This window comes from Cyprinus carpio, chromosome A20 (genome assembly GCF_018340385.1).
Source record: "Cyprinus carpio isolate SPL01 chromosome A20, ASM1834038v1, whole genome shotgun sequence".
NCBI lineage: Eukaryota > Metazoa > Chordata > Actinopteri > Cypriniformes > Cyprinidae > Cyprinus > Cyprinus carpio.
The window spans coordinates 2,104,626-2,119,185 of NC_056591.1; the positions used below are offsets into that span (position 1 = coordinate 2,104,626).

The 14,560-nt window shown below is 34.2% G+C and overlaps 1 protein-coding gene across 1 annotated transcript in view; it reads left to right on the top strand.

Moving 5' to 3' along the window:
- rngtt (RNA guanylyltransferase and 5'-phosphatase) overlaps nt 1–14,560 on the top strand; it is a 92,116-nt gene that overhangs the window by 14,137 nt on the left and 63,419 nt on the right. The window contains exons 6-8 of the mRNA XM_042777344.1: nt 7,302–7,554; nt 7,755–7,864; nt 9,005–9,106. Of these exons, the coding sequence (XP_042633278.1) occupies nt 7,302–7,554; nt 7,755–7,864; nt 9,005–9,106 (465 nt within the window). The remainder of the gene's footprint in view (nt 1–7,301; nt 7,555–7,754; nt 7,865–9,004; nt 9,107–14,560) is intronic.

Here is a 14,560-nt window from a genome sequence, read left to right on the forward strand (position 1 = left end):
TCAATTGTGTGAGAAGGATGCGTTTCATACAAGATCTGGCAACTGGGATTTGTTGTCGTGATTATTCATGTAGCCTAATGAGGTTTGGGGCATACAAATTATGGGAGTTTTACCGGATGCGAATATAGCAAACATATAAAATACGCCCAGTAGTATTTTTTTATAGAAATATTAAAAATACGGGAGAAATACGGGAAAATATTTAAACGGGATGATAGCGGGATACAATGGTAAAATACGGGAGAATCCCGGGAAAAAAGGGAGGGTTGACAAGTATGTATTAAGTGAAGATCATGTTCCATGAAGATATTTTGTAAATTTCCTACTTAAATATATCAAAACTTATTTTTGATTACTAATATGCATTGCTAAGAATTCATATGGACAACTTTAAAGATGATTTTCTCAGTATTTTGAATTTTTCACTCTCAGATTCCAGATTTTCAAATAGTTGATCTTGGCCAAATATTGTCCGATCCTAACAAACTATACATAAATGGAAAGATTATTTATTCAGCTTTCAGAAGATGTATAAATCTCAATTTGTGACCAGGGCCACAAATATCTTTAATATTAATATTTAACTAAGACCTAGTCCTGACTAAAGCTAAGCCTGTTTGTGAAACCGGGCCATAATGTCCTTGTGTTTAAGCAACTAAATGTAAGGGAAGATGAGCAAAATAATCTGTCACTGCTTAAAAATACCCACATTTAACATGCATTAAATTGATCAAAATGACAGTAAAGATCTCTATAATCTTACAAAATATTTCTGTTTTAAGTAAAGGCTGTTCTTTTGACGTTTTCTTTTTTATTTATCAAAGAATCCTAAAAACAATGTGTCATGTTTTCTGCATTGATAATAATCAGAAATGTTTCTTGAGCAGTAAATCAGCATATTAGACTGATTTTCTGAAGGATCATGTGACACTGAAGACTGGAGTAATGATGCAGAAAATTCAGCTTTACATCACAGCAATAATTTACTATATTAATTTAACCTATATTCACATAGAAAACAGTTAATATAAATTGTAATAATATTTCACAATGTTACAATTTTTAATCAAATAAATGCAACCTTAGTAAGCAGAAGAGTCTTCTTTCAAAAACATATAAAAATCAATAATCATTTAAAATTCACAAATTAAAGGGGCTTCATCTCATTAGATTTTCTGTTTTTGTTTGGAATCTGATGGACACAAATTGAAAATTATTCTTAACAAATGATTGCATCTGACATCAGTGCAACAACAGCTCCACTCTTTTGTTTCCTAAATACCTGGGGTTATGTCTGTTTTCTTCTAAAAGAGACGAAAAGTAATCAGATCTAGCAGTTTTTAATGCTTTTCTGTAGGACAGGGTACTTTCCCGCCAAGCAATACGAAATACCTCTAGTTTTGTTTTCCTCCAGCTGCGCTCCATTTTCTGCTCGGAAAAGTTGTTCTGAACTATTGGATATGCTGAGGAACTGAGATAAATCAGGAAGATTACTTACAAAGCAGTCTTTTGTGGTAGAAGTGATGGTAGAATGCACAAGACTAGATAATGATCTGAGATATTATCACTTGGCTGCATAATTTCATCAACATCAATTTCATGTGACAGTATTAAATCTAGAGTATGATTTCGACAATTAGTAGGTCCTGAGACGTGTTGTGTCTATGAATGCTGATCCCAATGCATCTTTTTCATTATCAACATGTATATTATAATCATCAACAATTAAAATTTTATCTGTAGCCAGCACTAACTCAGATAGAAAATAAGCAAATTATTTAATAAAGTCTGTATGGTGCCCTGGTGGCCTGTATACTAGTCAACATTTGAAGTGGATCAAAACATTTAATCAAAGTTGTCCTAAAACCTAAAACCAAAATGCTTTCTTGTCTTAGATTATAAGTTAACAGCTTACAATTTTATGTTAACAGTTATATGAAGCACCATTACTTCAAACGAGTTATACCTGAAGCCTGCCCTCTGGGAAATACTGAAAATATTGTTATAAACTGTAGCAACACCTCCCCATTTACATTTTGGACGTGGCTCATGTTTATAAAAGTAATCTTGGGGGGTAAACTCAATTAAAATTATGCAATAAAACGTGTCAAAACAATAAAACTAATATTATAAAACAGATTGTTCCCACTTTGAATTTGAATTAGATGAGCCAGTGGAAGCTGCTGCTGCTCATATCAGTAACTACTCATCAGCTGAATTACTTTAATGCAGCAAGTTGTGATATCACTGTCAACCATAAACAACCTACATATCTACACTGATTATGGTTCATTGCAACATGAAAAAAAAAACCCTCCAAAGAATCCAATCAATGAAGCTGTCTGCACTGAAAGCACCTGTCTGTGGCACAGGAGACAGAGTAGGCTGTATTTTTCAGCTGTTATAATACCAAAGGTTCGTTATTGGCATCTTAACACTCATGAAACATTTCCACTGTTCTTTATAGTGGAAAAAAGGTCCTTTAGATTATTGAAATGTTCATCACCTTTTAATATTTTTTGCTGAAAGTTTCTTTGAGGAGCCCAAATCGGTTCTTCTATAGCATTGCTATGATATCCCCCTTTTGGAACTATTTTTAAGAGTGATTCTGTGGAACAGCAGAATCCCTACTCACATATTTCTACTGTTGAACAGTACACTCACACGCTAATAACAACAGTGAGCTTTTACCCAAACCCACACCTACAGTGTCAAAAGAAAAAAAAGTGCAGTTTTCTTTTGTTACACACTCTTGACTACAGATGAAATTGTATGGAAATGTCATATGATGATTATAGTGATACATGATCACAGTTATCACTTTTATTACACTATTATAAAAATGTGCTGGAAACGTTCAAAAAGTACTGAAGTCACTTCACAAAGTTTTATGTCAAAAACCAACAAACAAACGATAAAAGCACTGTTTACTAAAATGTACTACGTGTTCAAATAAAGTTTTGACTAACATAAAATGATACATCACACATTTCAGCCTTTAAGTCATTTTTAAGAAAAGAATGAGTCAAAATGAAAAATTAAAGGCATTTTATCTGCTCCATAAACAATTCTACATAGGCTACCTTATTAGTGTTGTGATTTTAGATCTAATGGATAGATCATCTACCGTTTAAGATTTACAACAAATGTTTGGTCCTGTTTTCACATTGGTCTGAACAAAAATGGCAGACAGGCTGAATGAAAATGTAACATTGCACAGAGGCAAGATCAAAAGCAAATGTCATTTCAGCTTTTCTGAAGATAGTCGGTTCCCTCTTATGCATTCATAGAATTCATTTATTCATAGATTTGTTTCATATGATTTATCTCTCAGCAATCATGTTGTCACACAAAACAAAACATTCGCCTGTGTGAGATGTTTACTAACTTTGCTTAATGCTGAGCATTAGTTTTTCAAATCGTGATAGTCAAATATGATTTTAATGATCATTTAAACATGAAATGGTTAAACTAACCGTCTGGATGTTTAATGTCAAACCGGTAACCATTTGCTATGACGCTTTTTTGTCGTAATTACAGCGGGAAGCTTGTCATTTAAAGAATCATGGTGGAAGATATGAAAATATACTTCTCTTTTAGTCAGGTTATATGTGACAAACTTACCCATCATTCTCTGTAGCAACACGATAATGACAGAAAGCACTAATAAAAACGTAAAACATCATGTTGTTCTGGTGATCAGACGTCTTCTGTCTTTGTCTATAACTGAAGAAAGAAATGTGACAATCAGAGTCACTCTTACAGCATAAAAAGTGTTCCTTTTTTCAGAAGAGATTAGAAGAACCCTGCTGACGTCTTTCACTTTGGAAGAAGTTAAAAGTCATTTCTGAGTCTCTGAGTCTCCAGCAAACTTCACGTTGTAATCTATAAATGGAAAAGCTTGGAACAGTAGTAGGTCTTCCTCTGAGCCATCTGCTGAAATTTCAATGAGAGCGCATTAAAAAAACATGCTTAGAAGTGAAGGCTTTACGTCTATCACCTACGGTCAGTGTTCATGATTGTACAGTCAGAGGGACATGGGGAACATCCTGAGAGGACCGCAAAGCAGAATACAAAACAGTGCTAGCCAATACAGACTTAACCACTGTAATATTTTCAACTGACCGAAATCCAAATTGGACTCTTGTTTTTTTTCTTCTAATTTTAACTGGAGAAGTCAATGAAACTGAAAAAAAAGATGAGATGGCATCGTTAGTATAGAATGGGTTCGGTATGTGGGTGTGAGTTCATGAACGGCTTGGCTCATGAATATTAATTAGGTTACACTGTCTTTGCTCTGTAGGCCTGATTAGCTGACAGGCAGGATTTGGAAAGAAGGATTGCCCCATGAATATTAATTTCTTGTGACTGGACTGGATGCTCTGGGAAGCTTGCTAACTGATCAACATGACCTAATTAATATTCATGAACTAGGAAGCAGTCTGCCAGTCAAATAGCAAAGTACTTGAAGACTTCATGCCTTCATTTAAAGTTATATAAATTAGGAATATTTACATTTAACTAACATAAAAGGCGAATTAATGTAAATTGTGTAGCTTTTTTATCATAATACAAAATAATAAAGCCAAGGCATTTAATGCAGTACTCTTACTTTTAGTGAGTCATATTGTTGCTAGCCAAAGAATAAAGTCAGAATTAGGTCATTCTGTACACTGTACACAAAGTATTTGTGAATGGTCATTAATATAGTCTGCCCCAGTAGTTGTGTGCTTGTAAAATGATTAAATATACAAGATATGAACTAACTAGGTCACTCACAGTAGTCCAGTGAATAATGTCATGTATGACAAACTGCCTTTGCTTGCAAAAATATTTGTGGAAAAATCTACATTGCATTATTACCATAGTGTTTAATCCTGACAATCTCTGGCATTTGTATCTGTCATTAGATGCTGTTGGACAAATATACATTCAAGCTTGCTTAGAGGGAACAACAAAAGCTCACAAATCTCACTGTTCCAGTTTCACTATATTTCAATTCCAAATACACTACCGTTCAAACGATTAGGGTCAGTAAGTTTTTTCTTTCTTTCTAGGAAACGAATAACTTTATTCAGCAAGGATTCATTAAATTGATCAAAAGTGACAGTTTATATATGTGCAAAAAAATATATCTGAAATTGAAATAGAAGTATAAAGCATGTTTCTGTTTCAAATAAATGCTGTTCTTTTGAACCTTCTATTTATCAAAGAATTGTGGCAAAAAAAACCCCCCAAAAAATCACAGTTTCCAGAAAAATATGAAGCGACACAACTGTTTTCAACATTGATAATAATCAGAAATGTTTCTTGAGCAGCAAATCAGCATATTAGAATGATTTCTGAAGATCATGTGACACTGAAGACTGGAGTAATGATGCTGAAAATACAGCTGCGCATCACAGGAATAATTTTCAGTTTCTTTTTTTTTTTTTTTTAGTTGTTTTTTAACATATTACAAGAGACTTTTAAAAAAATATATACGGTTTTTTTAAATTGTGTATTTATTGTATGGAATAGTGCACAACATTACAGTATTATCATAAATGTTATGAGTCTGAATTATTTCACAGATATAAGTTCCTTTTTTTTTTTTTTTTGTACTGATTAGTCTGAGTTTTATACTGTATCTTTGATCAAAATAAATGAGGCTGCCTTGGCAAACAGAAGCTTGGAAGTAAACGACTTTTGGATACAGTTTAGTTTTGCACAAAAAATCTTATGACAACCCAAAACTAACAGGTAGTGTACACGAAGCAGCATTATATAATCCATCCTGTGTTACATATTGCTTATTTTTGCATTTATGTGCTTTTAATTGAAGTAAAACAACAAGTTTCATCATGTGTGTGAAGGCCAGTATGTTGAGATCAGTCTGAAGACTGATTTAGAGGAGTTCCTCTAGAGTTTGTAAATCTAACCTCTTCCACACCTGCTTTGGCTAATCCATACTTCATTACTTTCAGCCAAGCATGTCAGAAAAGGCTGGGTTGTATTGAGGAGAGGTTTTAATTGTTTTATTGTAAATCTTTCACTATACTTTAGTTTTTATTTTAAGTTCATTCAGCAATTGATCTGTCATTTTTAGGGTGACTTGTCTAGGACATATCGTATCATAAGATCGAGGCATAGTTGTTGAGTTTTTTTTTTTGATTTTGTCATGTGTTTCCATGAATTTATATATGGTTTCTGGGTTGTATGTTTATTTTTTTTTTATCATAATCACATTATTAATGTTTATTCAGTAGACTTTGAGCTATATTATAAGGGGTGATTCTATACTAACTTGAGGTCCTATTGAGATTTGAGCGCAATTCAGTGGTACTTTTTTATTTTGCTATTGTTCTTCAATACATTTCAGAGCTCAGTGATATTTATCACTGTTAAAAAAAATGCATATTTTTTTTAAATGGTCTTTTTAAAATTGTTTAAATATTTGAATCTTTGTGCAAAATGTAAATACATGTTGTAATTTATATTTAATTATGTATAATTCCCAATATACACTACACAACAAAATTTAAGATGTTTAAATATGTTATTCAAATAATTTATTTAATCAAAACTAAAAAAATAGTAATATTGAGAAATATATTACAATTTAAAATAAGCTAAAAACGGTAAACTGTAATTTATTTCTGTGATGCGCAGCTGTATTTTCAGCATCATTACTCCAGTCTTCAGTGTCACATGATCTTCAGAAATCATTCTTATATGCTGTTCAAGAAACATTTCTGATTATTATCAATGTTGAAAACAGTTGTGCTGCTTAATATTTCCATGAAAACCACGATACATTTTTTTTAGGATTCTTAAACCAAATTGGAAATCTTTTGTAACATTATTAAAGTCTTTGTAACTTGATCGATTTAATGCATGCTTACTGAATAAAAGTATTAATTTATTTAAAAAATGTACTGAGCCCAAAATGAGTCATTACAAAACAGGTACACATGAAACATAAAATAAAATGACAAAATAGTTTTACAAATAAACACAAATGTTTAAATTATTTTAAAATATTTGTAAATATCAGACATTAAAAAAGATAATAGTTTTAATTTCTTTAAAATTTAATAAATATTTTTTTTCTTTTTATTGAATTAATAAAAAAAAATAGGTACACTGAATTTTAATAATTTTATATTTAAATTTTTCCTTTTTTCATCTTTAATATTGCACTCATTCTGGTCAGTAAACCCAGTGTTGGAGTTGTATTAACAAATAGCTCTTTCTGACAGCTGAAGAGTGCATGTGTCCTGAATCCACAGCATGAGTGATTGTGTGTTTTGTGTTGTCAGTATCGAGGCCGCTGTGGCAGCGTTCGCTCAGGCTCGGCCCCCGGGAATCTATAAAGCTGACTATCTGAAGGAGCTCTTCCGCCGCTTCGGGGATGTGGAGGACGCACCACCCGCCCCTGCTCTCCCCGAATGGTGCTTCGATGATGAGGAGGATGAAGATGTGGATGATGATGGGAATGCCATCGCTCAGGGCTCCGAGCCCAGCTCTTCTCACTCCAGTCAGGGAAAGAAGAAGAAAGAACGACTAAAACCGGTGATTAGAACTCATTTCAGTACATTCTTTCATAGTCTGGTTTAATACAGCACAGCTCGTGAAGAAGGCTCATAACTGACTGTGTATCAGCTCGATGTAACCTGGACTGTTCTGTTTAGTGTTCTGAATATCAACTTCCTTTCCATTTGAAATGTTAGTGTGCAGATGTGATGGGTGTTGTTTGCTTGTTTGTGTCTCAGAACGCTATGTTCCTGGAGGGAGTGTCTGTCAGAGGAGTCACTCAAGTCATGGTACAGCCCAAGCTCAGCATGATCCAGAGGAAATGTCAGGAGTTCTCTGAGTGGGACAAGTGAGTCTCTCTCTGTGTGTGTGTGTGTGTGTGTGTGTGTGTGTGTGTGTGTGTTTTACCACCCACAGACTCTTTCCAGCTCTGAGCCCATGTGACTGAATGTCAAGTAATCGAAAATGTTGAGATTGTGAGGACTGTAAATGTGTGTGTAATAACAAATAAGACTTACCTTCTGGTGTATTTATTTATTTATTTAAAAAATGGCATAGTGTGATATCATGCTTAACTTTCAGGCAGGAAATGCCGCTTGTCAGCCTCAGGATGTAAAACGAAATATTATATGAGCTATTTTATAAGAGGTTTGTAGTTTTTGCAACCCTGTTACCAAATTGGAATATTTTCTAGGAATAAGCATTAAATCAACATATACTCTAAATAAAATAACATTCAGAAGTTAAAAAGAATAAAGTAAATATGAATACAAATAAATATAGTAAACAAATAAGTAAATAGAAATCCTATGAAAATACTACGTAATGGGTAACAGGGTTGCATATTTTAGCCTAAAGTAAGATTTTGCAAGTTTTTGTAATTACTGATTATTTTCCATAAATTAGTTTGATTATATTCAATTACTTTGGCAACAGAGTTGAATGATTGAGCTTAAATCACAGACAAAGATTTATGTATGCTACCTTCAATGCATTAATACAGTGTAAAACTAATTAATAATAATAAAAACATTAGTTTGGGGCTTTGTTCTCTCCTGTGAGCTTGCAGTTGGTTGTAAGAAACTGACAGGTTGAAGTGGACTAAATGATCATCAGACAGAAAAAAATTGGGTTTTTTTTCGATGAGTGATATTTTTTTAATTAAAGAAAAAAGAAAAGAAACACATGCATGGATGAATTGTAAATCAATAATATGCTTTTAGAAAATAGATGTCTTTTCATTTCATGCTGAATGAACATGATCCAAAGAACATGGTATTTGTGCCCTGAAGTGCCTAGTAAGTAAAGGAAAACATTTTGTGCTCTATTAATGGAAAGTGCTGAATTCTGTCGTGAGTTATTATCCTGATGAAACAGCAGCCGTGATTACTTTCATCGATGAGTGGAGAGCAATTAAAAAAAACACAGCAATGTGTCCAGTAATCACGTTTGTTTTTTTTAATGTGCTTGTCTTGACGTGTCTCGTCAGATCGGGGTTTCCTGGTGCTCAGCCCGTATCGATGGACCGCAGGAACATTCGTCTGTTGGAGCAGAACGTTTATAAAGTCAGCTGGAAAGCAGACGGCACGCGGTGAGTCCAGCGACTGAAGCTCAGGGAACTGAAGTAGTGTGCCGTTCACATGCTACGTTAACACACCAATACAAAGGCTTAAAGCTAGTAGCTAGCTAAACATGCTTGATTTCATTGTTGTGTTCTAAAATGTGTCAAACCAACTCACTATAAAACAAAGATAGCTTAAAAAGGGATAATAAATTATAACTTTTTTCTAAATATTTTTATATTCATATTGTAGTGATTTATTTCCAGAGGCCTGGAGTATTTTTCTAAAGTAAAATGTACTATTTTACTATAGTTTAATATTTTTGACTCTTCTAATTAAACAGACTACTTTTGCTGTTGTACTTTTCTACATGCAAATGAAGTGCATGAATAGATGGTATGTAAATGTGAGAGGTCATATGTTAATGAGATCATGGTGGTGTTGTCAAGTCTCAATTTAAACTTTAAATTGTTTTTGCAGCTTGGATTTCATCTGGAGATTAAGTTTTAAGTTACGATATTTACAAAGTTTGAGATCAAGATTTTTTTCAAGAGAAATTAATACTTTTATTCAACAAGGAAGTATTAAATTGATCAAAAGTAATAATGAAGTTTAGAATGTTGCGAAAGATTCTTATTTCAAATAAATGCTGTTCTTTTGAACTTTTTATACATCCTGGAAAAATGTATCACGGTTGCCACTAAACTATTCTATTTTTAAAGAAATTAATACTTTTATTCAGTAACCATGCATTAAATCGATCAAGTAACAAAGACGTTAATAAAAATTTCCAATTTAGTTTTAGAATCCTAAAAAATTTTTATCAATGTTTTCACAGAAATATGAAGCAGTCAAACTGTTTTCAACATTGATAATAATCTGAAATGTTTCTTGAGCAGCAAATCAGCATATTACAATGATTTCTGAAGATCATGTGACACTGAAGACTGAAGAAATGATGCAGAAAATTCAGCTGAGCATTACAGAAATAAATTACATTTTACTATATATTCACTTAGAAAAGTTATTTATTGTAAACATTTCACAATATTTCAGTTTTTACTGTATTTTTGATCAAATAAATGCAGCCTTGGTAAACATAAGACTTAAGACTTGTTCAAAAACAAAAAAATCTTACCCACTCCAAACTTTGGACCTAGTGTTTTTATTATTAATATCTATTATTATTTTAAGGTTTTTGTTTGGACCAACTAAAGAACGGTTCATGTAGATGGCTGCACTTTTATATGCTGTAAGCCTGGAGAGCTACCATCCTGCAGAGTTCAGCTTCAACCCCAGTCAAACACACCTGGAGCAGCTAATCAAGGTGTTTAAGGTTACTCGATAATTACAGGCAGGTGTGTTGCAACAGGGTTGGAACTGAAGTTTGCAGGATGGTAGCTCTCCAGGAGCAGGGTTGGAGATCCCTGCTTTAAAAACTTTACATGCATTTCATTTACATGCCTTAATGGCACATACAAACACGTCTGAATGTGCCGTACAAGTTGCTTACAGTGCCTTTTTAGGAAGTCCAAACCCAGATGTGTAGATCATAGTGAATGGTGATAGGTTATTGTGTTTTTTCTCCTGTCTAATGCGCTGAAAGCAGAAGTCAGGCTTAGACGAGATGACTTAAATCTGACTGTCTAGAACTGATTTAGGTTCTTTTTGGCTCCTTTTTTTATCTTTTAATTAACAAGAGTTTAGTTTTAGTTGACACTATTAACATTAATGCTTGCATAATATATCAAAGTTTTTTTTTTTTTTGATGATCTTCAAATGATCTTCAGTGTAATTTTGTACTGTTTCTATAATGTTGGAGTCTAGTGCTCATAGAGGGCCATTTAATGATGGTCCAGGTAATTTTAGGGCAGCTCTGCATGAGTTTGTCTGCTGTAATGATCTCTCTGGCTCATGTACTCAAACCAGAATCAAACGTCTGTATGAAAAGCATTAGACACTCATCCATAAGACAGATCTGTTCAGAAGCACCACAGTTGGCACGTTGCAGGATGTTTTAGGCCTTGGCAGAAGCAAATGAGCTGGTTTGGTGTGTCATAGTGATCCAAACTTAGTTGAAAGTCGAGCAGAACAGCCATGGCGCTCTGACAGAAGAATGCTCAGCTCCATCACTGAGACGTTTAAAAACACGTCGCTGATCTCTTTAACTGGAGATCTATTCTAACAAGCCCATTATCCTGTGCTTTGGCCACTCAGGGCTTACAGAGAATCACTGTGTGATGCGTTTGCTCGGGGGACGTCCAGCAGAGCGCTCTGTAGTAATGACCAAACGGGAGGGAATTAAAGTCAAGTCAAGTCACCTTTATTTATATAGCGTTTTATTCAATACAGATTGTGTCAAAGCAGATTTACAGTGGCATACAGGAAAATAGTTTGTCAAAAATGCAAGAGGACAATAATAAAACAGTCCATTTTTCAGGTAAAGTCAGTTAATTGATGATTCAGTGATGTCATCATCCAGTTCAGCTCTCTTCCAATAGTGTCTGTGCAATCAACGGACAATACTGCCAGAAATTAAGCATCCCCAACTAAGCAAGCCAAAGGCGACATTAGCAAGGAACCAAAACTCCATCTGTAACAGAAATGGAGAAAAAAACTTCTCTGGCCAGACGAAATAAGCATGGCATGGTTTAATTCTAGGCTGCAACACAGGTCAGAATGTGCAGAGGACTTGTCCGGTTCCTGTGGTTTTGTCCTGATGGTCGTCGAGGTGACGAGGTATTCGCAAGAGATCTGTCTCTGTCTCCGTTGACATTCAGGGCTGTAGAGGTCGTCTCTAGGTGCTGATCCACCATCTGGGCTGGATACGGACTGGATCTGGTGGCTACGGTAACCTCGGAATAAGAGAGAAACAGACTAATTTTAGCATAGATGCCATTCTTCTTACGATGTAACAAGAACATAGTGTGTTATTGGAAGTGTTCCCAGTTCTGGTTGACCTAATAAATGCAGCCTAACTATTCTTTGACGGATCTGAGTGACAGAAATGTGTAAGTGTGTTATGTGTAAGCCAGGTTAAAGAGATGGGTCTTTAATCTAGATTTAAACTGACAGAGTGTGTCTGCCTCCCGAACAACACTAGGTAGATTGTTCCAGGGTTTGGCGCTAAATAGGGAAGTGATCTGCTGCCGCAGTTGATTTTGAAATTCTTGGTTTTATCAAATGGCTAGAGTTTTGAGATAGCAGTGGATGTAAAGCACTGTAATGCAATATGAACTTGCTCAAGTACTGAGGAGCTAAATCGTTCAGGGCTTTACAAGCAATTAGCAAGATTTTAAAATGTATTCTTTGTTCAATAGGGAGCCAGTGCTGTGTTGACAGAACCGGGCTAATATGGTCATACTTCTTGGTTCTAGTGAGAACTATAGCTGCTGCATTTTGGACTAACTGCAGTTTGTTTATTAAGCGTGCAGAACAAGCACCCAATAAAGCATTACAATAATGAATACATGAATGCATGAATTAACATTTCTGCATTTGACATTGAGAGCATAGGTCGTAATTTATATAATTTAATTTATATTTTTTTAATATGGAAAAATGTGGTTTTACAAATGCTAAAAACATGATTTTTTAGAAAATTTGCTATCAAATAGCACACGTTCCTAACTGATGAGGAAGAATTGACAAAGCAGCCATCAAGTGTAAGACAATGTTGTGGTCATGAATGCATGAATCTAACATTTAGGTTATTTATGAATTCTTTTTATTGTTAATTTAGCAGTAGGAAATTATCCAGTTTTTTATATCAGCTATACATTTCATTAGTTTTACGAATTGGTATATATCGTAACATCAGCATAACAGTGAAAGCTAACACCATGTTTCTTGATGATATCTCCCAATGGTAACATGTAAAGTGTGAAAAGCTTCGGTCCTAGTACTGAGCCTTGTGGTGCTCCATACCGTACTTGTTATCAATTCGATATCTCTTTGACTCGATGACGGTCAGATAAGTAAGATTTGAACCATGACAATTCCACTAATGCCAACATCATTTTGTAGTCTACTCAAAAGAATGTTGTGGCCGATAGTGTCAAACACAGCACTAAGATCCATTAGCACTAATAGAGAAATACAACCATGATCGGATGATAGGAGCAAGTAATTTGTAACTCTGATGAGAGCAGTCTCAGTAATATGATATGCTGACTGGAAATCCTCACAGATACCATTTCTCTCTAAGAAGGAATATAGCTGAATGGATACTGCCTTTTCTAGTATAGTAAAGAAGTTCATCAAGTCATTACAGCTGTACTGTTGAGGAATGTCTGCACCTGTTTATGCTTTATTTTTTGTTAATTTAGCCACTGTATTGAATAAATGCCTGGGGTTGTGTTTGTTTTCTTCTAAAAGAGACAAAAAGTAAGTAGATCTAGCGGTTTTTAGAGCATTTCTGTAACTAGAAGTAAAAGTTTCTATAAGGCACAAGTGAGCTCGTAATACCATGACCATGATGTTTTCTTTTTTAAGCGTAATGCAATCATATCTAGTGTTAGAAAAGAGAGAGCCCATAGTTTCTGTTACAAAAGAAGAGGAGAGCTGGACAATTGTGGGTTTTTCAAGGTCTAATATGATACCAGTTTTCAATATGTAGTGAATTGTGAAAATGTAATAACCGTAAACAGACCATGAAACTGCATTTTATTTATTTATTTAAAGGAATAGTTTACCCAAAAATTATAATTCTGTCATCATTTGCTCACCCTCATGTCATTCCAAATCCATAAGACTTGCTTTCATCTTCAGACCAGAAATGAAGATATTTTTAATTAAATCTGAGATATTTCTCTCCCTCCATTGATTTGAGTTGTTTGTCCAAATTTTCTGAAGACACTTGATCGCTTTATATGATGAACAGATTTAATTTAAGCCTTTATTCAGATGTAAACATTAATGTAAATGTGTCACAAGAAATTCTTGAGAGGGAAGAAACCTTCTGATAATTTTCCAAATAACTGTGAGTCATGACAAATATGTGATTTAGTATCTGTGTCATCGAAATGAATTATTCGTGATATTTACGTCAGTGGGCGACAGACTGGCCTTCTTTCAGTTTGATTTAAACCATGTAATGTTAAAGGTTCATATAAAGTTAACAGCCAGATGATGATGTTTTTTCCTTGACAGCAACCTTACTCTGATTTAACACTCACAGTGGGTTTATTTTGCAGCCTGGCTAATGAGTAACAATTTAACTTTCATCGCAAATCAATATTTAATTTTACCATAATTAATTATGTGGTTAAAAACCTTATGTTAAAGCTTTGCCTTTCTGTTGTTAATGGTTGTTCGTTCATCTTGCTCAAAACAGCTTGCTAGGAACCACCTGCTTTCTCTGCGTTTAGTGAGCTAATAGAATATTTCAACTCAAATCAATATTTTGTATCAGATTGTTTACTTTTGTGGCAAGCATCCATGCAATAAGCGATATAGTGTACATCTAGTTGTTTCTATCACAA